We start from the raw sequence: 23,876 nt of genomic DNA, 5'->3' as shown, positions 1-23,876 counted from the left end.
AAGCGATAGAGCCCGCCGTACTTAAAAGACGCTCGTGCTCTTGAGGTAGCTCTGAAAGTTTTCACCCGCCAATGTTTGGGAGGGCACCGCAAACGCTAGAGGAAGTCGGAAGTGATGGAATTGGAGATGTTAGTGGAAGAGGCAAACAAACAAACACACATAGTGACTATATCAATCCTTAAATTAGTACAGGTGGCTCTCACGTATCTCAATTTTAAATAAGTATGAATGAAAGTTACCCACTTTTGATGATAAAAATTGTAAAGAAAATTAAAATGCTCAAGCAAAACTTTAAAGTGTGTAATGCTTGCACTACAGGGAACTGTCCTGTTTTGGTTCAACCAATCAGATACTAAGAGCTCTTCTGAAAATGCCGCCTTTGAAAAACAAGAGCAGGAACGTTACGAAATGTCAACGAGCTTGTCTGTAACCCTCCCGTCTATCAGGAGTCAGCCGTGGCTGCCGATAGCATCCGTCACCGATACCTGGTTAGCGTCTCCTGTTAACTGCTCCCCCCCAAGGGCCACCCGGCCTCTCTGATCGGATTTCAACCTCATTTGGACTTTTTCAAATCTGATTACGCACACATGGCTGTTTACCTGAGATGGTGAATGACATCCGTGATACGGTGGTGCGTGCGGCAAAACAAGCCTACCATTGACATCCGGCTTGGCTGTGCACTGAAAACTCAGCAGTTTTGACACAATAAAAAAAAAAATAAATTAATAACTTTCTTTGCGTGTCGCGTCACGACAGCCAATCAGCTCCGGGACGTGCTACGTCGCTCTCAGCATCATGTTCACTTAGCAAGTTGTTTGAAAAGAGAAGACAGACGAAAATGATCCTTGCCGTCTGTGGACATCCGGAGCTTTACAACACAGTTTTGTTTTTGTTTTTTTTTAACAGCTGTTGAACTTTACCAAGACGACAATATTGTTTTCATTAGCTTTCAAAACCTTTTTTTCATTGTTTTGCCAGAAGACTTTTTTCCGTTAGCTTTAGCAAATTGTCGACGTCAAAAAGTGAAGCCCCGCCACGTGAGCGCGAAGGACCGGCTGCGTTGTGAACTCCTCTGTGAAACGGCAGCCAATTAAATGAAGCAGAGCGCTCAAACGGAATTGGTGTGAACGTCGCATTGATGAAACAAATAAATAAATGAAAAACCTATACTCGTATTTTGTTGGTGACACCGCTGTGAAGAAAAGCTTGCCTTGAGGCGCAACGTCCCTCTCTACCTTCACCGAGCGCCTTTTTCTTCTCTGCATTGCCAGAAGGCCTCTGTTGACGACACCTGAGCCCCAAAGCATAAGCGGGGACCACTTCAGTCTCCTTACTCCCCCTTCCTCTTTCCGAATGCACGTGCTGTGTCCCTTATTCTATTGTCCCGACACCCCTGTGCGCATTTATTATGCATGTGCATACATGCATATACACCAGTACAAACGGGTTTTCCTTTGTGATTGGACCCTTCTCCCCCAGCAATCACCCCGCTGTGCAAATCCCTCAGCTGGGGTTTGTTTTTCAATCAGACCCTTGGGAGGGGGTGCCATGTGCCTGAGTCTGGCACGCAAGCTGATTGAGGGCCCGGCCCGCCGCCGCCTGCAAGGTCCGAATGAGCCGCCGATGCACCTCAATGAATTTGCACTAATATTGCAGCTCGTTCACGCTGCCGGACCCACGAGGCTGTTTGTTTTCCTGTTTTCGGTATATCAAATATGAAACTACATGGACAAAACTTGAGGTCAGAGAAGAATGAAAGGAAGGCGCTGGTTTCCGTTTTCCAGCAACTGCTGGGTTGAATGTTAATTGTTGGCGGCTACTTTGGGTTATGAAACCCGACAAGACACGTCACAAGTTGTGCTACTAGCTTTAGCCATGCCCATGTTGTTGCCGCCGCACGATGAAAGGTCAACGTAATGTGTTGAACATTCACACACAAATTGACACACCTGAACGCCATTTTCTTTTTGTGCGCAATGAAAAATGAAACGAGTCACAAAGAATTATTTTTTATTTTTTTTTGCTGTTCTCCAAAATGCTTTGGATCCAAATGGCGTCCTCACGGATTCGATCCTGCAGTGGGCTTCGTGAGGTGTGGGACATCACATTGGATTGATTAGCCTGGTCGGAGCATGACCTTTACCCTCTGCAACATGGCCCGTCCTTGGCGTATATCCTCTGCCGAGCCTCAAGCACCCAAACTCTCTGGTTCGATTTCACTGTATTTGCTTGTGAATCACCTCTGCCCTCCATTCCTTTTGCCATCACTGACCGTCTGTTTTTCATAGAGGCATCATTGTGCCCTCAATGTGACGGCGAGAGAGAAGTGCTGCCGTCCGTCCAGAGCAGGCGTGTGCGTGTGCTGCATTGCTGTTTACGCTCCGCAAAGGAGACAAACGCCTCTCTTTTACTCCCCGCTCGGCAGTTCATACATTGTGCTTGCGGCAAATCTCCTTATTCGGACAGTCATTGGAATTAAGATTTTAATTAGGGAAGGGTTTCAGAGCGGCACACGTTGCATTAGCATGATCAACAAAGGCTCGCTGGCAGGAAGGCACGAGTCGGCATCCTGCAGTCACATCAGTCCTGTCAAATTAAGAACAAAGGGAACCTGCTAGCGTTTTACTTTGAATTTCGGATTCCACAACATTAGAACGTCATTTTAGAGCGGTCATTTTATTTTGTAAACCACGGCACCATTTTGGCTTGGGCTTCGACTAGATTAGCATTCGTTTTAGGCTTGATCATTTTTTGAAGAACCAGCACACAACGTTCGTTGTTGACCTTCGGCTCGAGTACACTTCAACTGGCTGATCAAAATTACAGCAACAAAGATAAATTACTTTTGCTGAATTTTCATATATAATATTTACAGCGCAGCGCCTGTTATTTTTGACGCCAGGAAATTTGGCTCGCCTGTTTGTTCATGTGATGACGGCAGGGGGATTTCACAATGAGCAGCCTTGCTGAGGCCGCACAGGACGCGGATGAAGGAAGGAGAGAAATCAGTCTGCTAGAATGCTTCGGAAAGTTTGATTGCTCTCTTTGGGATTGTCCAACATTCACAGGCTTGTCATCTTCCGTTCTGCAAGCGCTGAATGCTTACAACACTCCAGTCGATGCGCATAAATGCATGCACACGTGATGAGTTTATATTTCTCTCTGTAAATCTGCTTGCTGCTGTGTTGTGAATATCAAATCAAGCAGCCAGGCGCTGCACTGCAGGTCCTGTCAGACCACAATCGTGCTGTATTGTTGACACGAGCTTCTTCTAGCCAGAGACGCCTGTCCAACGTTTAGCTGCCTTTGCCGTAGTGAAAGAGGATATTTGTGTAACTGTTTCCAATACTTGGCGAACTGGGACTCTCGTTTCCAGCACAGAAGGTCGTAAGGCGTGAGTGATGGCTGTTAAACTTGACATCCCTGTATAGTGAATTTTCCTTTCCCGTTTTCTGGGGTAGTGTGTGCAAGATAGTGATAGAGCAATTTTGACGATTATCGGCTTCTGCCTTTTTTTAATTAATTAATTATGATTATTATTATTATTTTTATATTCAAGGCCAATAAATTAAAAACTCTCTCTCTCTCTCTCTCTCTCTGCTGTGCTTGTGGCCTTGCCTCCAGAAGCAGGTTGGCCCTCCCACTGCACCGTCTGATTGGTTACTGGTGCAGTAGGTAGCAGCCAATAAGCAGTAAGTTGCCTGTTTGCTTTTTCACCTCGAGTCACACGCGGGAAAGGTCCGCGAGCAGAGGAATTTAAGGCAACAGTCTTTTCCCAAATTTTGGTAAATGTCAGTAATACTACTCCAACTCACAGAAAATTCGTTCTTTCATTGACCTAAAGACATGCAGCTGAGCCTGCAAAGTCCGAGCACTTTTTGTTTGACTTTTAAAACTAAGTTGTCTACTTTCCAAGATCTAAAAAAACTTTAACATGTTGTAAGTCAATAAAGTTGTCTAATAAACGTGTTCTTAAAGGCATTTAAACTAAGTCACTTTTAGGAATGTTTGTTTTGTTTTTTAAATTTTGACACAATTTCACCCCTTTTTTCAACAACTTAATATTGGCTTCAAATATCGCTTATCGGCCTCCATGACTACGAATAATCGGTATCGGCCCTGAAATAAGCTTATCGGTCTATCACTAGCGTGAGATAAAATGTGTGTTGCATGCAGCCCTACAGGATGTGCACATGTGGCAGAGTTGTGCCAAGACAAATGACGATGGCGGGTCAGGAACGACAAATGTGTCAGGCGAGAGAAGAATAAGGGAGTGGCGAGGAGGGCCATCATTGCAGCACATCGATTTTACCTCCATCCTCAGCGTCTGTAATGAGATCTAGTGGCTGTGGTTTTCTGCAAGAGCAGATTTGTCACCTGCGGCAAGACGCAACGGCCGAGCGGGACGGCGGCAGGTCGGTCAAGAGGATGCGAGCGAAGGAAATACGCCAGAGGAGTTTGGGATGCTTTAAAAGACGAGGGCGAGTCATGAGCGTCACACGCAAATGATGACGAGGGGGCAAATCTAAGAAAATGCCCGTTGAGAGCACATAGCTAATTACTGCAGACAGTCTGTGTCTGGACTCATCTCCATGGTAACAAGACGGGCCTGCAGGGCCGACCGGTGCGCAGGAAGACGCAGAGAAGGAAATCAATGAACAGACAGACAAAGCCCGGCAAAAAGCGGTGCGCTCCATGACGCTACAGCGATCATTGATAGTGTTTCTTATCACACGCACGCAATTTTGTCCAGCAGGTCATCCTGATCTGCCGCTTGAAATTTGTTTGCACGTGTTGACACATTTGATTTGCAACAAGATTATGTTTGAACTTGTGATCCAAGTACGTGTCGTACATAATCACAAGCTTCATCATGAGCATGCTTTGCGTTTGAAGGGAAATGAGTATGTAGTTAGTGTTGATGGAAAGTTAACAACTTGGCGGGTTGAGGCATGAATGCAGATATGCGGATGAAATTGGCTGCCAATTGTGAAAGGGAAAAAAAAACAAAAACAAATTAATTTCTAAATGTAACCATGAAAAGTGCTTGTTCTTCTTAATAAATTGTTTTTTTTTTTTTTTTTTGTTTTTTTTTATTGCCTGCAGTGGTTTTTCGATAATTATGGCAATACTGGGAACCTCCAAAGTTGAACGCAATTGATTCGGAGATCCTTCTGATTTAATATTTGGAAATGAAATGAAATGAATAATCAGTACCAATGTCGAACTGCTTATGCGATGCTAAAACTTCTTAGTCAGTTTTTTTTTTGTTTTTTTTTAAACATGAATCCACTACATTGCATTGACCTCTTCAGTTATTACTCTCTTGTCATATTATATTGAGCCGCTAAGATATGGAGACGTGTAGTGTACCACTTCTTTGGTGTCTTTCGCCCGCCAGTGCTACATTGCAACGACTTCCCTTGTGACACATTTCCTCTTTGCCATCACCGGTAACCTCATATGGCTTCACGTACAAAAGAAATTAAAAAATAAAGCAAACGCTAATGCCACGCATGCTTGAGGTTCTGGATTTTTCCTTTTTGTTGAATTCTCAATTGTCTGACTGGATATCGAGATTCTTATTGAGCACAATTAGGACCCGCTTTGTTCTTGCTTTCACTTGACCTTCACTGATTGTCATTTTGTTTGCGTGTATGTAATAACCACGCAAAAGTTTGACCTTAAGCCTGTTGATTAGCTGTTGTGTTGTTTGATTGTTGTGATGGTGAAAGCAGGTGTTCTCTTCCCAGCTAACTCATGGTCGCAGTAGCCGAGAATACTCAGTGTCTTCAACCGCCTTGGGCACATCGCATAGACGTGCTCACTGGAAAAGAAAAGAAGTCCTATAACGTATTCCCCATTGTCTTTCCTGTGCAAGATGTTTCACATTTTTGACTGCACAAACAGAATGGAACTTTGACACATACTGTACGTGAACCTCTTAGGTTGCCTTGTTTGGAAAGTCGCTTGCATAATAGCCACTCTTTATCTGTGTGTCAATAACGGCGAGAGGGAGTGGTTGCTATGCAGGGAGAAGAATCGCTCTTCCCTTTGAATGTAGGCAGGCTCTCCATGAACAAAATTGTCGGCTTGTTTTGGTCCGGGGACAAGAAACCGGGTGAGACATAGATAGTGGTTAAACTTGCTGACAAATATGTCGACATGTGACTGACACGTGTTTGGGAGTTGCGCGTAAGAAAGTACAGCGTGGGTGGAACTGTAATTTTTAGTTTTTTTTTTAAATGGTAAACATCGATCTTGTTGAACAATGAAGAAAGGAGATTGTTAAAATGTTATTTTGTCTGCTAATGTGGATTTATTTCTATAGAATAGGCAAGGGGATGTACCGTCCCCCTCTGGTGAGTCAATCTTAGATGTTTTTGTTTACACCTCTCCGTACTCTCCAGGCGACTGTCTTACATCAGGTCTCCGAAGCATTTATAGCAAAGCTTTTGAAGCTTAGGACTCCCACCGTGGCCAAATATAGTAAACGTGAATCCAGGAGCTTTAGGTTTGTGTGTGTGCGTGTGTTGTGTGTGCGCTCGTGTTTTCCAGAGTAAATGGCTCTGGGGCAAAAACGTGTTTGTTATTGTTCCCAGCACTTGGCCTGCAGTCAACATTGCCAATTAAATGGGCGGTTTTATGTGTGAAGAGCAGGAAGTGTTGCCGTGTGCGGCTGCTCCCCATTGGCTGTCCGGTCTTTCCCATGTTCCTTCCCTGTTAACTGAGCAGCCGGGGCTCTTTACTGCCGTGATCCTGATGAAAGGTAAACACAACAAACCTTTGATCAGCCTTTGCATGTTAAAGCCTTACTGGAACTGCACGTGGGTAAGTGGCGGGCAAATTAGTGCGTGACACTGAGATTTACGTGTGTGAGTGTGTGTGTGTGTGTGTTTACCTTAATGAGCGCTAAAACTCACTTGGAATCCGTCCTGCTCGATGGTGCTCGGCATTCGCCTTCCATGCCTTCTTCCTTCCATCCCCCATCCAAGCCAGCATATAAACAAAACAAGGCGTATGAATGAAAGTGGGAGGGGTTGGCTGGCCTAGAAAGGCAGGCAGGCTGGCAGATAGAGAGAGCAAGAGAAGGAGAGAGAGAGCGATAGTGGTGCAGGGTGAGGCCGAGGCAGAGAGGAGGAGGCCAGGAATGAATGAGCGAACTGAACGGAGCACGTTTGGCATCGCGGCTCGCTTGTGGAGTGTGGCACGAGTCAGCGGTGCGGCGCTCGTACCGATGCGCCACGCCACATCCCTGCCTACATTATAAAGGAGCAGAGGACGAGAAATCACCCGTGCAGTCTGTCAATATTATTCTTGAACGGTGGTGAAGTGTAAACAACACTTTTCATGACCTTGTATTGATGAATCTTAAAGGAGTGTTCCGTCTTGTACATGTTCAAATTCCCCTTAAGTAGCATCAGTGGGGGTTAGCAAAGGGAGGGTGTGTGGGGGGGGGTCTTCCCAAGCTTGTTGACTCCGCCGCCCCCTACCTGCCACAGCAAGGCCAGGGTTAACCCTGGGCGTCTCTCCTGCCTGACATGGAAGAGGCCCTTGAATAGTGGCCTCCCCCATCCAGCAAACACATTGGCTGAGACCGAGGGTGGATATCGGGCTCGAGCAGCATTCCGGAGCGGAATCTCGACTGGAGCCGGACCGGCAAGCGCTGCATGCTCACATACCGCAGACAGTCGAGGGGGGGGGGCAACATTTTCCTCAGCCCAGCGTGAGCGGCGGCTTTTGGAGCTCAGAGAAACTGCAGCGACCCCTGCGTCTTCTTTTTTTTTTTTTTTTTTTTTTTCCTCTTCAGCAGAATCTTAGAGATTCCGTTTCATCATCCATTTCTTTTCTCATTGTTCTTTCCTCTCCCTCCCCTGCCATGACCCCATCTGTCCTTTGCTTTTGCACAGGCTGCACAACAGGCAGCCCTCCCTCTCTGGAAGAGGGAGGGGGTCCGAGGGTGGGGGGGGTGCTTTGGGTCCGAACTGTATCTTTGGCAATGAGTGCTCATGTGAGCCACAATGAGTTGGCGTCCCACAGAGGCTCGCATACAGTGCCACCATTGTGCTACCGCTCATTTACTGTGTTGCTGCGCTTCGAAACAACCTTTTTTGTTCACGTGGTTTCAAATGTTTTCAAATCCTTTAGGATCAATCAGAACCTTGAAAGTGAAACGCAATCCATTTGGCTGAGTAGTACTAAAAAAAAAAAAAAACACACCGGTCACGTAAAATCCAATCAACTCTTTTGTACCACAGTTTGACAAAATTGGCTAAGTAAGATCCAACGTCGAGAAGAATTGGGGGAAAGGAAATAATAAAGTAAATAATTTTCTAGAAATCAGGTCATTGTAAAGTTCTTTTTTTTTAAACACAGTTCCACAAGATGGGAAACATACTCAAGCGTATTGGTGCTTGAAGTGATTTTAGAAGAAATCGGCACTTTACTTAACATTTTTTTTTTTTTTTTAAAGAATGATACATTTTCCCAAAAGCTATCACGCGAGATGTTTTTTTTTAAATGCTGCTAATATGATAATCATTGGAATTCAAATTTAGAACAGTAAATATAAAAATGAAAAAATATATAGAATTACTTACAGAAATTGTGAGTAATTGAATATTAACCATTTAGCACAGACACACAAATGTTTTTTTTTTACAGGCAATATACTGCCAGTCATGTTTCCCGTGCCAATGAGCAACAATCATTTCCTTTTTTTTTTTTTAACCTGGTCGCCCGAATTGGTCAACCTAGAAGTCTGCTGGTTAATTAGATAAAGCAGGTTTGCAGCTACAACAACAATGCCACACAAATATGATCAGAACCGAAAGAATAACGCTGACACAGAAAGATACACACATTTCTTATTATTTTCCTGTTGATTATTTACTACCATATTGGTGCTTTATTACCGGAGTAAAACATTGCCTCACTAAACGCTTCCTTTTAGGTGATTTATTCTGGATCCTTGTTTTGGTCCCAGCCAGTCAGAATGCACATTTTACGAGAAAGGTCAGTGGCTGCTATGAGATGTAATGATGAGTCTCAACTGGGCCACAGATGAGGCAATAAGCTCCCGTTTATTAGATCATTACAGGGCACCGCTCGAACCTTAAGGCTAATTCAATCCCATTGACACTCTGACTCTCAGGCCAAACGTTCTTTCCCGATAGGTCAAATGAAACTTGACACGAGCTCTTGACATATAATGTCCGGCCCATCGGCAATGATGGTTGTCTCCCTGGCCGTGAGCAATCAGTGCTCATTCAAACGAATGTTTGCATTCGGGCAGGGTGATATGGCCGAAAAATATATTGGGATATACGTATTTCCTATTGTCCTTTTTTTATGTTAATGATGAGAATTCCTTTACTTGTACACGACGTCTCCATCCTGAAGTGTTTAATCTGGTTAATGGGGTTTAAAATCATCATATTGCACCGAGTGGACTGGTCATCTATTTGAACTCCGTGTATGGCACACGCCCGCGCCGTTAGTTTAGCCACGTCTTCTTCGTTGGTTGAGCGGCGTCTTCTTTGTTGGATTAAATGACTCTTCATGTTTGGAGGCCGCTGCGCGCTATGTAACACACTCAATACCGCGGTCGTGGTATGCGATCTTATTTTTTTCTATCGGAACATTTTATCGAGGGGATTTTCTTTTGATATCGATCACCTGACTATCGTGATCCATATTGATATTGGGCCCAGTCCTATTTGCATGCAGATTGCAACTGCAGCTCATCCAATTGTGTGCACTTCAATTTGGGCAAACTACATGGGAATTTTTTTGGCCTCACAATGATGTTTTGTACGGTCCAGAACTAAAAGGTGTCTTCTTATCTGCCACCAGAGTACAATCTGTTCTTAACCAGCTCTTTTCCCTCTCCACTCTCGCCTCTCTTTAGTGTGCCTGGACCGCTGCAAGCACGGCGCATGTAACCTCCAGGGCCAATGCTGCCACGAGCAGTGCTTGGGCAGCTGCTCTCAGCCGGCCAATGCCAGCAGCTGTGTGGCCTGCAGAAACCTCCAGCACGGCAACACCTGTGTGGAAAAGTGCCCCGCTGGATACTACGTCTTCAGGGGATGGCGCTGCGTCAGCTTCTCCTTCTGCCAGGTGCCTTGTTGCCACGTAGACCCGGTAGATTCCCCTGAAGATGAATGTGTTGAATATTTTGTCTCTGCTGCTTCTCGCAGGCGCTCCACAACCAGTGCAAGGAGATCAAGAGACTCAACCAAGGCCGGGAGTCCGGTTGCCATGAATACGTCACCCACAACGGCGCCTGCATCCCAGAGTGTCCTTCTGGATACACCACTATCAACGCCTCCATGTATGTCTGACGCACGCACGCACGCACATGCCACCATCAGCATTATTGATAGTGGCGAGTGGCACGCGGTATCGGTCGCCCACATCAACTGGCATACTGTCTCCACCGGCTTGGTGCCACGCTCCGTTGACATTTTGGGTGTGCTGCAGAGTTGTTAAAAGTTCAGCCGGACTGCCTGCCGTCTTAATAAGGTTGCAAAAGTCATCACCAAAAGGTTGTAAAGTTAATGTCAAATTATTGCTGTAATTAACAGAGCATTAAACACACATTACCAAACATCCACACACCAGTGCTTCCACATAATCATTATTGTGGATCAATCACATGTGTAAATTAGATCACATGTTGTGTTTTTAATGTGACAATGTCCTCCCAAAACCGCTCCCACTAAAATATCTCAACTAGCTGGTACATGTGAATTAGCTAGTGTTAACATTTGTAGTCGTTGGCCGAGCTTTGCTTATTTTGGAAGCCGGCTTGCGTTATAATGCCAAAGTCGTTTTGCTGCCAATAACTGATTAATTTCCTGTTTGAAAGATTACTCAGTGACTTGGAACATGTTCACTTAGGCGGCTTAAGTGTGATTATTTCATGTGAAGCAAATGTATTAAGGATTGGTGTTTTTCTTTAATATTTTGGATTTAATCCGAGTCGGCGCTTGCTGTGGTCAGCATAACTGACGCACGTGTCGTCCACTTCCTTGGCTAAAAACGGACAAAGAGGCAAATTGCAGTGTTGAAAAACTCTGACGTGGGTTTTCTGCATCAACTGAAGATCACAGAGAGCACATCAGTGGATGTCTTCTTTCGAAAGTCCAAATGTTATTAAAAGCGGCACATTTTTCCAAAACATTTTTGCAGGTTTGGACAGGGAGACTAAAACATATTGGGTAACGTGGTCCTGTTGTCCCTTTGCGGCTTGGAAAATCTGACATGCATGTCGCGAGATGAGTCGAGTCTTTCGTGGCAAGAGGAGCACGTTTTGCATTGTGCCGAAACATTAGTAGGGTGTGAAGAAGGAGGAGGAGGACAGATGGGAGCGAGCGCTTTCTTTTTGTCCTCTAATAAGAGAAGGTTGCCCTGAGGAGATCTCTGTCATGTGGTGAAATAATTAAAGATGTTACCAGTGTGCAAGCATTTCGACACTTGTGTTGTGTTGATTTAAATAAATACTTTTGTTTGCTAAAAATAACAACAAAAAAGAACACACACTCTGAGCTTTTAATACACCCAATGGAAAAATGGCCCATTGGTAGAATGGTTTCCCAACCGAGAGGTTGCGGTTTCGATCCCCAGTAATTGTGACCATCTCTAAGTATCCTTGAGCACGATACCGAACCCCCAGTTGCTCCTGATGGTATGCCATCAGTCGGTCAAGCGCTTTGACTACTGAAGATAGAAAAGCGCTATAAAAGTGACAGCCCATTTACCATTTGAACATTATTCATTTTGAACGTGTCTAAAATGAATGTTAAACGCAATTAAACATCCTTTAAATGCTGTTGCACCTCAAATGCCTTTATTTAACACCAACTGTCGCTCAAGTGTGAATGATTGGTTGCTGTCTCTGTCCCCTCTCTCTGTGCCCTTTCCGGGCAAACATCACAAAAAAGTGAGACCCAAATGCAGTCACAGAAGAACGCAATCAAAGTGCACCAAAGGTTAGTCAGAAGCAGTTCTGGCTGCAAAAGAACAACAACAGTGACTGAACGGACGCGACAGTCATCCGTACGGCTACCGGCAATTATCTCTGACTGGCAAGCCACTGGAACACGTTCAGGTCGGACAAAAGTTTTTGAGGAACTACAGTTGCGTTGACTGCTTTCAACGCTTGCTTGCTTTTTCTCCGACGACCACGGTTGATGTGTGCTCTCACTGTTTAGTATAACTACTGCTAGATCGATGAAGCAAAGCGACCGGCGTAGTTGAAAGCGAGCGTGGTCCACTCTTAAAATTGCTTGGTCCGGACACCGTTGCCCAAGTCACTGAGTTCAACTGGACACATGAACACCGGCCCTTTAAGAGCTGCCTGCTGTCTGCCTGTGCGTCTGTGTTTTTCACTACAACGGGCCAAAACATTTTCCCTTTCTACACTGCAACTAGAGCGTTACTTCTGAAGGAGCTGAATATGTGATTTTCCGTGTGGAAGGGGGGCGGTGGGGAGCCAGAGAGATTTGCCTCCTTCCCTTGTTTAGTCGACATCACAACTGAGTCTTTCCACTTATGACCAATAACTCATAAGGCGGAAAACGGTGATGTATATACATATTCGGTGGTGGAACTTCATCCCTTAAGGATTATCATTCGGGAAATTGTTACGGGCCATTTGACACACTCAAATCCGCAACTGCACTCCTCAAATGAACTCCATCCTAAGGCAGTCCCAGATGGCATGGCAAGGCTTGAAGCATAAACATAATATTAAATGGTAGTTAACGCATGCTTGTTTGGTCTACATTCTGGGATAAAACAAAACAAAACAAAAAAGCATGCATCCTTTGTTCACATTAACAAGCGAACCACAAAGCTGCTTTGGAAGTTGAATTTTTACTCCCCTAATCCTCGCATGCATCGCAGACTTGATCCATTGCGAAGAACAATGGCCGTTACTTCAGATGCTGGTAGAAGCAAACTCGAAAATAATGCGCAACTTTTTAGTTTGCATCGGAGGCAAAGCTGTCAAGGCTTCACGCACAATTAAAGAGCGGGATTATGTTTCTTTTGAGAGGCCTCATTTGCGAATGAAACGTTATCCTCCATGCGGTTATGTGTGTGTGTGTGCGTGCTCGTGTGTGTGTGTGTGCGCGCGCACGCACGCTTGCTAGTCGAAGCTGTCCTTTTGTGAATGGCTCCCCTGCAAAGCGGCACGATGAAGACGTCTTTTCTATGTGATGACGAGCACCAGCACATGTCTGCAGTGAGAGGCCGCCGCTCACGCAAAACACTCGAATGTCGACTGTTGAGCCGCCATCTCACATTTTTGTCGTTTCTGCATTCATTTTGGTTTGTGCAAAGGAAGAGGCACAATGCTCATTGTGCAAATCAAACAAAACAGCCTCATGCTAGATGGTAGTCAGAACTTATTTGACAATATATTAACCTTGAATTATTTCCTGATTTTAATTGGTAGTTGTGGACGTTTCAAGCAAGGGTCTTATAACCTTTGTGGTTACGTTTGTTTTTTGTAATGGACAGTCATACCGAGGTGAATGAGGTGAAATAAAGTATGCAAAAAAATAAATACAATAATAATAGTATTTTTTTTTTATAAATAAGCCAATTATTAGACTCAAATAATTTTAAAGTCAATTGGTGATTTTTCTTAGTCAATTCAATTTAAGAAATTGTCCATTTTGCACTTCTTTTAATTTGCAATGTATCATTCATCCAGTCATGTAATGAAAAGGAAAATGTTTTAACACAAAATAAATACAAAATGAATAAATACTTATTTTGATTCATATTAATTAAGATCAACTTTTGGGGTAAAAGCTAAATTAATGCATCAACTCAACTCGTCTTTGTGTATAAATCACCCAAAAAACACCATCGCTGAAACAGTGTTTTTTATATTAATAAAACTCTTAATGTTCAATTTCTCTTAATGCACAATTTTCCAATTTCAACACTTTGAAAGTGTTAATTTACTGCAAGTGTAAAATGTTTATTGTTTAGTTGCACATTTTAAATGTATTTGGAACTAAAACGGAAGTGACGTCCCTTGTAAAATACGACCACTACGACTTTGAGTGCATATTATTTCATATCACTTAAAACACGTTCACACAGGATTGAACCCACATAATTTCTGCATCAGAGCCAGCCAAACGGCCTTTTGCTCTTTCGCACAGCAACACGCGATGAAGTTAATTGGATGCGTCACGGTTTTACTTGTTGAACTTCTCACCCCTTGTCACGACATTGCGGACGACCTTTGCACACAGATGTCGACATTACAGCGCACGTACTTTCAAAAGAAGGCAAAAACTAGTTTGGGTGGACAAGGCTGCTTCTTCTCACTCTTTTCCAGGCGGTGTAAAAGGGCCTTTTAATTTCTCCGAACACTCTCGGCCTTGTTGTGTTGTGTTGTGTTGGAAGTGCTGCGTCATGCCCGCTCCAAGCCGACGCACATCACAACACATTCCTGCTTCATTCCGTTCGCTCATCTCCCATTCCATGTCCAATCCGTCTGCGCACTTCGAATTTGTGGTTTTTCTTGTTGCTTTCAGGGTTAAAAAAAACAAACAAAAAAACAGCCAGTTGTTTGTCTTCTTCAGGCACATTTTCTTATGCACCACTAACCCAGTCATGTTGAAAGTCATTTGACTCCTTTCCAAAATACCAGTATGCAAATCGGTTTGATTTAAAAAAAAAAAAACAAAAAAAAAAACAACAACAACAAAAGATGTGAATGGACACCAAAATAGAGACTGACAAGTTAGCATTTCAAATCAAATTTCTTTTCGGAAGTCATGTGAATTGATTTGTTCTGAGGGCAAATATTTTTCTCTCAACATTGCCCGTTTAGGCCGCTCCGCCCTTTTTTTTTTGTGGATAAATAATGCTGTAAAAACGGGGAGCCATTTTTTTTTTTTTTTTAGAGCTGAGCTTATGAAGAATGCTTTCATCATTTGAGTCAACATTTTTTTTTGTCTGGTCGACTTCAGAATCTCTCCTGTAACCGTTTGGTATCATATTATTATTTTTTTATGTTAAGGCAAACCACCACATTGAGGCGCTACTGCTGTTGTTTGATTGCTGACTGTAACAAAGTAAAGGAAGAGCACAAACGCGCCATTTCTCCAACAAAGCCTCACCCACACCAGAAACGAACAAAGCGCACCAGTGTTGCTCTTTGTTTGGATGCCACATTTCTCCTTTTGTTGTTCTAACGCATTGTGCTGCGTTAATGTCACGTCATAAAAATTCAAATTCCCAAACGTCGTCTCTGAACCGCATCGAACGCACTCATCCCTTTTTGAGTAAACGTCCTTGCTTGTCTGTATTGATCGCTTTCGACCGGTATCATGTCAGCGAGCGCTGCCCTCGCCGCTCTCATTAGGATGCTGATGGTTTTATCGATGCTGCTCTCAATCTGCACAGGTTGACATGCTCGCCGTGCGCAGGCCTTTGTCCCAAACTTTGCGTGGGCAATAAAACCATCGACTCGGTCACCTCGGCCCAGGCGTTGAGAGGTTGCACCGTCCTTCACGGCAACTTGATCATCAAGATTCGAGGCGGCAGTGAGTACACTTGACACATTTTCATCTTGGTCTCTACCTTCTCTCGCTCACGTCACGTCCTCGCTAACTTCACTGAACGGATACGTGTTTGTTTGTTTTGTTTTTTCCTGACTCTGCTTTTTTTCCCTTTGCAGACAACATAGCTGCTGAGCTGGAGGCCAGTTTGGGTCAGATTGAGGAGATCACAGGGTACTTGACGGTTCGCAGAGCCTACGCCCTCGTGTCCCTCTCATTCCTCCGTAAACTGCGCATCATCAGGGGGGAGCATCTTGAGGGAGAGTAAGTCTGCTTCCCCCCCTTTTCCTCTTCCTCCCCAACCGTGTCTAATGAATGCAATGTATCTTTTTCCAGCATTTACGCCTTCTATGCACTGGACAACCAGAATCTGCGTGAGCTATGGGACTGGTCCAAGCACAACCTGACCATCCAGCGCGGCCGCACCTTCTTCCACTATAACTCCAAACTGTGTATGTCTGAAATCAACAAAATGGAGGCGGTGACGGGCACCATCAAGCGCAACCAAAAGAACGACATCGCCGGGCGCACCAACGGGGACCAAGCCTCTTGTGAGTTGACGAGATCGAACTTGGATTCGGAATTGGAGGAATTACTCAAACTCAGACTCACAGCCGAAATCTGCGTTTGTTTTTGGTTTAACGTTTAACAGTGAGTCCCAAATCGAACTTTTGACGGAAAAACACGTCATAGTCCCCAAAAAAGGAAATTCAGTTTGAACATGATGGCAAATGGAGTGTGCTGGTCTAAATAGCTCTTTGTGTACACCATAGCTGCTTTTTCAAGCTTCATTTTCGCTTTTTTCAAAACATCAACATATATACCGACGTGCCAACGTAGCCGCGTTGACCTGTGGAAAAGTTGATAATAATTTCTCTAAGCTCCGAGGATCACTCACGGTACAACGGCAGAACTCGGCGTACGCTTTCGGACCCATTTTAAATTCATCTCCTCGAGTTGCCGCTAATTTGTGCGCAGCTCGAAATGCGTTGCTTTGGGTCTTGATTCTCAGCTTGACTAAATCGTCATTACTGTAACAAACACATTTTATTGAGCTTGACACTGACTTTAAAGTTCTTTCATGAGACATTTAATGAGTTGGTTGTTGTTTATTTCTAGTGTGATTTTGACAATAGAGCCGCACATGATTTCCATTTTTTTTTTATTGCGTTATTCACATTGTTTATGTCTTCAAAGATTTAGTCAGCCAATGTTTGCAGATGTCGTTTTATTAGGCCATCTGTATTTGTGAGGAATCATGTCACAACCTTTTTCTTTTCTTATGTTTTACTCAAAGATGCGAGCCAATCGTCTGCTTTCTCCCACAGGTGAAACCAAGCTGCTGAAATTCACATTCATCAAGGCGGCATCGAACAAAATTTTAGTCAAGTGGGAGCCTTTTTGGCCTTTAGATTTCAGAGACTTGCTGGGCTTTATGGTTCTCTACAAAGAAGCGTAAGCATTTGACACACGTCAAGTTTTGTGTTGGTCATGGAGGAGGATTTTGTGTGTTCGCATGAATTGATGCTTCATATGACAGTTGATTTCTCTCTTCCCAGGCCGTACAAGAACGTGACAGAGTTTGATGGGCAGGATGCGTGCGGTTCTAACAGCTGGGTGATCGCCGACGTTGACCCGCCAGCCCGCGTCCCCGACAACAAGGAGCAAGCGGAGCCGGGCCATTTGATCCGACCCCTGAAGCCGTGGACGCAGTACGCCATCATGGTCAAAACTCAACTGTCTGCATCCGATGAGCATCAGGTTCATGGGGCCAAGAGTGACATCATCTACGTCCGCACAGATGCCTCCAGTGAGTTCCGCGTACACATTTGTGGAACGAATTGTTGGCCTTTATTTTTAAAATGTAAAAAAAAAAAAAATGTAAATTTGAACTTTTGACCGTCTTTGCCTTCCAGGTCGCTCGTAGTTATCATGTAATTGTTCTCTAGGAAAAAAGCATTTTGTGTGTCCTTGAGGCACAACCAAAATCCTGACTCATAAATGATTAGCAAAAGTTGTCATGAATTGTTTACGCAACATTGTTTGAATCTCTGCTCGTAGCAGGATGTTTTCTTGCTACGTTTTAATAGCCGATGTGTCTTTGCCTGTTACCGCGGCTGACTGCTGATCAGAGCGAAACACTTGGCAGGAACGCCGCGATCGTCATTTACACACACACACACACACACACACACACACACACGCACGCCAACGTGCAAACAAAGGACCAACTCATTCAAATCTTTGCTCCGGAGCGCCGCTGGGGGACAAAAACTCAGCAGGTTCCCCTCGTACAGCAATAAGAGAGGGAAAAAAAAAAATCAATGATGACGGATCGAGCCAGACGTCTCTCGATTGTTGCGCGGTAACGTTTGTCTACCTCAATCTTCCTCAGAGCCTTCAGTGCCTCTGGATCCCATCTCCTCCTCCAACTCCTCCTCTCAAATCATCCTCAAGTGGAAGCCTCCCACCAATCCCAACGGCAACATCACCCACTACCGGGTCGTCTGCCGCAAGCAACCCGAGGACAGTGACCTCTACAAGTTCGACTACTGCCTGCAAGGTTGCTCTCCAAGCATGTGGGTTCTTTTGGGGCAAATGCGATGAGTTTGTCACGCTCACAAATGTCTGTGGACAGGAATGAAGCTGCCGTCGCGGACCCCGACTCACCTGGACAGCGATGACGAGCAGAAGTGGAACCACACAGATGAGCCCAACGTCGGCGGCAAGTGCTGCGCCTGCCCAAAGACGGACGTTCAGCTCAAGAAGGAGCAGGAGGAGATTGAGTACCGCAAGACTTTTGAGAACTACTTGCACAATGAAGTCTTTGAGAGCAGGTACGTTTCACGGTTGGGTTTGATTTTCTGGTAGAAAGTCAAAGTGCTGTCACCGATAATACGTTGCCGGTATTTTTAACATGCGAGCGGCTTTGTGATTCGTCTCTCGGCGGCACGGCAGACTATCAACGATCCTCCAACCAGCCGCACATGATCACCCGTCTTTTGTCTACTGTAGCTCCGTGCCAACTCTGCCTCGGCCTTCAATGTTTGTGTGTCTCATTTATGTGGACTTGTTTTTGTTCCGGGCAGCACAGTGGGTGGGCACATGGTGGGAGGTGCTGATGTTGGAGGCCCCAGCGCACCTAACCCATCCACTTGAAACACGTGCACGCGCTCTATTGCGGCTTCCCTACGGGAGTGATTATTGTAGCCATTATCATTCACGCCAGTCAGGTGTGCAGTCATGCAGACGGCCATTCGGACACACACACACACTCGCCTCAGTCGGACTTTGAGCTCATGCTGTAATCGGTCAGTGTCATGCAACGCAGTGCACAAAGACGCTCCATGTTCCTCTTTTCCATCACGCAACGGGGATGGAGGACGATTTTCTCCCACCTGAGTCGCTTTTAACTTAAGTCTGCGACTCTGAACTCTCGGCAAGCGGAGTATGGTAAAGGTTTAAAGTGATGAGATGTTTTGTCTTTGAGAGTTCGTACAAAACTGCGAAAGCGGCTTTTGCTAAATGTGCTCAGGGGTGCGTTTTCATTTCAGGAAGTGGATGTTGGCTCATGAATACCATCTAGTGGAGGCTGTTAGAAGGTCACGCGGTCAGACCTGGCCTTGAGGAGAAATTCAACTGAAATGCAATTACACATGTGAATCCTTTATGAGCATATATCAAGGGTAGATTTAAAACTTTTCTGCCCACTGCCGCGTTTTTGTCCTTCGTTCATCTGGAGCCTCATACTGCCTTCTAAACTTTTGCCAAATGCTTCATGTGTTCTTTTATCCAGACCTTCGCGCCGGCGGCGTTCTGTTGGGGTGGCCAACGCCACGGAAATGCCTTTCCTTCTCCCCACAGCCCCCAGCGTTCCTAACGGTTCCACCAAAGCCACACCAAAAGACGAGGATGAGGAGGGAGCTAAGGTCTTTTTTTTTTTTTTTTTTTACTGCTTAGGCTGCCTGTCAAATGATTGTTGCGTTTTCCATCTTGGCTTAAGTGACATGATCATTTGAAAGACTTGATCATTCCAGTTCGGCAGGGGGAAAAATGTCTCTATTCAATGACGATCATCCTTGATTTTTTTTTTTTTCCTTGCACAGGTTGAACTGAAGGTCTTCTCAAAAGAATCAACTGTCATCTCCAACCTGCAACACTTTACAAGTTATAAGATTGAGATCATGGCCTGCAACCATCCGACAGACCTGAAGCGCTGCAGCATGGCGACATACATCAGTGCTAGAACGATGCCAGAAGGTAAAGCCACCTCTCTTTAAAAACAAACGTGCTGTTTTACAGACATGATCAAGAATACAGTTCCCAAAGCATGCAAGATCATCTCTATATTGTCTTTTTTTTTTTAATCTTTTTCATGGTCTGATATGTACAGAGAAAGCAGATGACATCCCAAGCCAGGTGAGCCATGAGTTAATGAACGGCGAGCCTGCGTCTGTGTTCATCAAGTGGAAGGCACCCATCTCTCCAAATGGGCTCATCATCCTCTATGAAGTCTTCTACAGGAAGGTTGGGGAGACTGAGGTCAGTACCTGCAAACCAGGCCTGGCCTGTCTAGTAATTCCACCCTTTGCTTACAATGCCATGCTGTCGTAGAAACGTAAGACCTTAAAAATAAAATAAAAACTGCTGCTTCTGCTGTTCATGTTAGCATATATTGATTTGTTTGTGGGGCATAAATGTGTGAATTCGACTTGCATTGCTATTCATGGTGCCGCTCCCTGAGTACAAGAGCCAGCTAGCTGCTCTGTTGCCATAGTTACAGAGGCAGGAAGGAAGACTAGAATGCAGGCATGTCCTCTCCACTGTACTCTGCACTCTGCCCGCATCCTGCAGCTTAAATGAGGATTCTATTCAAATCTATAGCATGTTTGACCTTTAAATGAAACTTTTGATTTTATTTTTTTTTACAATATGTTGGCACATGATAAAATGAACAGACAAATAATCTAAATCTTATTTGGATTGCTGACTTTTTTTATGTTGGGGGCGGGGCACCAGGTCCACACCGCTTGCGTTTCTCGGCCCGCGTATCTCAAGTCTGGCGGCACGAAGCTGTCGCTGGTTCACCCGGGGAACTACAGCGTGAGGATCCGCGCCACCTCCTTGGCAGGAAACGGCTCTTTCACAGAAACCGCCTACTTCTTCATGCCCAACAGTAAGGCTGCATGTTTGTTATTATTCAGTCAAGTGGATTGAAACTTGCACAGGGATGGTCCTTGGTGCTTTTATTGATTTATAGCCATGTCAAGGTTTATTACTATGACATCAAATTTGCTTTTTGCTGGAAATTGGATGAAATGTAAGCACTCAATTATTTTAATGGCCTTATTTTATGTGAGTGTTTTCCTGCATCATGAGCTCAGTCTGCACATCTGCACGCACTTAGAGCAGCATCTTTTTGTCTTGTGTATGCCCAAAGCTTTTTGTCGTACCATGAGTACACTGCACACTATTTAATTCTCAGTCTTCTTTTTAACTCAAAATGAACATAAAAAATATGTTTCCTTAAAAAATATACAAAAATAGAATTATGAAATCAAAATAATTGTTCTATAAAACTCTTACCAAAAAAGAAAAAAAACTAGAGCTCCTTTGAATTAGTCCCAGGTATTTAACTTAGAAATATTATGAAAAAAGCCTTCTGTTGGCCTGCCTTGCAATTGTTAGCTGACCAAAGATGTGTATGTGTCTTGCAGAAGATCCTGGTATAATTGGGGTTGTAATTGGCCCAGTTATCTGCTTCATCCTGCTGTTGATTGTGGGAGGTGCCGTCTTTGTGGTGTTCAAGAAAAAGTACGTAGAACCTGCTGCTCATTAAGGCGACGTTTCCCTACATTATTGGAATCCAAGCTTCTATTTGACATTGCAGAAATGTCACAAAAAATTCTCCTCTCGTTCTGTTACAGGCAGACAGAGGGCCCAACTGGACCTCTCATTGCCTCCTCAAACCCGGAGTATCTCAGCGCCAATGACGGTAAGAACCGTCATAGCAAACCTGGCGGAAAGAGCGTACATCTCTTCTATAACTCCTCCATTTTTGTGCAGTTTATGTTCCCGACGAGTGGGAAGTCCCACGGGAGAAGATCACAGTGCTCGGGGAACTGGGTCAGGGCTCCTTCGGCATGGTGTATGAAGGAATCGCCAAGGACATCGTCAAAGGTGACCCGGACACGCGTGTGGCCGTCAAGACGGTCAACGAATCGGCCAGCCTGCGAGAGCGCATCGAGTTCCTCAATGAGGCCTCGGTCATGAAGGCCTTCAGCTGCCACCATGTGGTAATTAATTCACCACGCTTTCATTACTCACAGATTCATGACTGGCACTACCATACTGACTCACAGTTTGACATTCCCACTTGTAATTGCTCATTTTACTGTCCCAACATTCTTTTCTATCTTTAGTCCCGCTGGCTCACATGATCAGATCCGACATTCATGATAGAAGAGTGGCTGTTTTCCAATGTGCAATTTTGATCAATTGTATTTTTTCTTTAGGTTCGCCTCTTAGGTGTTGTGTCCAAGGGTCAGCCCACCCTAGTGGTGATGGAGCTCATGACACACGGTGACCTGAAGAGCTATCTACGAAGCCTCAGACCGGACTCTGAGGTTGGCACGGCCTGCAACTGCCAATATTCTACCACATATTCACATCATCATCATTTCTTCTTATTTCTCTTCTAGAACAACCCAACCGGTCGTCCTCCACCTACCCTAAAGGAGATGATCCAGATGGCTGCGGAAATTGCAGACGGCATGGCCTACCTCAACGCCAAGAAGTTTGTGCACAGGGACCTGGCAGCTAGAAACTGCATGGTGGCAGAAGACTTCACCGTCAAGATTGGAGGTAGGGATTAAAATGATTTCCCCCTATTTTATATCTGTTTGAGTATCAATTGTTCTTTTCATAAAGTCCATGTGCAAAAAGTCATTGTTCGTTTTAGCTGACCTCATTACTGGTAAATGATTTTTTGTTTTTAGCACTATTCAACATTGTAGTTTTCTTTTGTCGTACATTTGTCGTTTAATAACAGTTTATTATTGCATTTGTAGTTTGGAGTGTGGTCAACATGCTTTGTGTGATAATGTCAGATTTTTTTACACTCTTCTATCCATGTAAATAAGATGCTCAATGCATTTCCAATTATTGGATTGAAAGTCCAGCTGTGCTTGATGTTGCGTCTATTACGATTGCTAGAAACTAACCGCACCGCCTCTTGATTTCTGTTCTCCTCCTTTGCCTTCATCTCAGACTTTGGTATGACGCGAGACATCTATGAGACCGACTACTACCGTAAAGGCGGAAAGGGCCTGCTTCCTGTCAGGTGGATGGCTCCAGAGTCTCTGAAGGACGGAGTCTTCACTGCCCACTCTGACTGCTGGTAGGCCACCAGCTTGTCACGCCCACGCACGCCTCACAAGCAGCAAAATGCGATCCTGAGACATTTTCTTGCTCGTGCAGGTCGTTCGGCGTCGTGCTGTGGGAGATCAGCACGCTAGCAGAGCAGCCTTACCAGGGCCTGTCCAATGAACAGGTTCTCAAATTTGTCATGGACGGAGGATACCTGGACCGCCCGGACAACTGTCCAGAGAGGATGTGAGTCTTTGAAAGCCGCTGTGCCAGTTGTTCTCATTGACAATTGCAAGAGTTTGTGAGTTGTGCATGTGTTTTGCAACAGTTAATTGAATAACTCAAATAATTTGATTACAAAAAAAAGGTCAAAGCAGGGATCTTTTTTCCACCCAGACTACGCACCGCTTTGCGTAAAAATAAGTTGCCACGATGGTTGGAGGAATGATAGCTAGAAAGATGGCGAATAAAGATAAATGAATGAAGATAAAATGCGCAAAGTGAATCACAACAGCATGCCCACAAAATGTGACGTAGCGATATTAACTAATTGATGTTATCCTGCCATCGCTAGTTCGAATGAATTGTTATGCTGGTCAGGGATAGACACAGCTGCACTTTCAATCGCTTAATTGAACAAACGCTAAAAAAAACAAATGCTGAGTTGCTCAACACGCTGACTGGATAATGGATTGGCAAGTTAGCAGCCAGCCAATTCCACATTGTCCCTGACGCCCACGGCACTCACCGAGCCAGGCACCTCCTTTAAAAGCCAGACGCACAAGCCACACATACTTCGGTGGAACATGAGGATGGCGGCCCCAAGTGGCCATAACGTGCACCTCACATGCACGTTATGTGTCCGTCCGTGAAACTAATTTGTACTTTAAATGATGGGATGATCGGGAGACTTCTCAA

At 44.6% G+C, this 23,876-nt stretch overlaps 1 protein-coding gene across 1 annotated transcript in view; it reads left to right on the top strand.

The window, feature by feature from the left end:
* insrb (insulin receptor b) overlaps positions 1–23,876 on the top strand; it is a 59,461-nt gene that overhangs the window by 34,033 nt on the left and 1,552 nt on the right. Inside the window, exons 3-22 of the mRNA XM_088314207.1 lie at positions 9,911–10,119; positions 10,200–10,333; positions 15,436–15,575; positions 15,710–15,854; positions 15,927–16,141; positions 16,919–17,045; positions 17,150–17,400; positions 17,986–18,153; positions 18,229–18,427; positions 19,387–19,519; positions 19,697–19,850; positions 19,984–20,132; positions 20,610–20,766; positions 21,308–21,404; positions 21,518–21,585; positions 21,657–21,886; positions 22,106–22,216; positions 22,292–22,454; positions 22,860–22,989; positions 23,070–23,204. Coding sequence (XP_088170333.1) covers positions 9,911–10,119; positions 10,200–10,333; positions 15,436–15,575; positions 15,710–15,854; positions 15,927–16,141; positions 16,919–17,045; positions 17,150–17,400; positions 17,986–18,153; positions 18,229–18,427; positions 19,387–19,519; positions 19,697–19,850; positions 19,984–20,132; positions 20,610–20,766; positions 21,308–21,404; positions 21,518–21,585; positions 21,657–21,886; positions 22,106–22,216; positions 22,292–22,454; positions 22,860–22,989; positions 23,070–23,204 — 3,115 coding nt within the window. The remainder of the gene's footprint in view (positions 1–9,910; positions 10,120–10,199; positions 10,334–15,435; positions 15,576–15,709; positions 15,855–15,926; positions 16,142–16,918; positions 17,046–17,149; positions 17,401–17,985; positions 18,154–18,228; positions 18,428–19,386; positions 19,520–19,696; positions 19,851–19,983; positions 20,133–20,609; positions 20,767–21,307; positions 21,405–21,517; positions 21,586–21,656; positions 21,887–22,105; positions 22,217–22,291; positions 22,455–22,859; positions 22,990–23,069; positions 23,205–23,876) is intronic.

Source organism: Idiotropiscis lumnitzeri, chromosome 13, assembly GCF_059441095.1.
Source record: "Idiotropiscis lumnitzeri isolate Australia: NSW breed Sydney's pygmy pipehorse chromosome 13, RoL_Ilum_1.0, whole genome shotgun sequence".
Classification (NCBI taxonomy): Eukaryota; Metazoa; Chordata; class Actinopteri; order Syngnathiformes; family Syngnathidae; genus Idiotropiscis; species Idiotropiscis lumnitzeri.
Note: the sequence above shows the minus strand (reverse complement) of the source record. Positions and strands in the feature narration are given on the sequence as shown.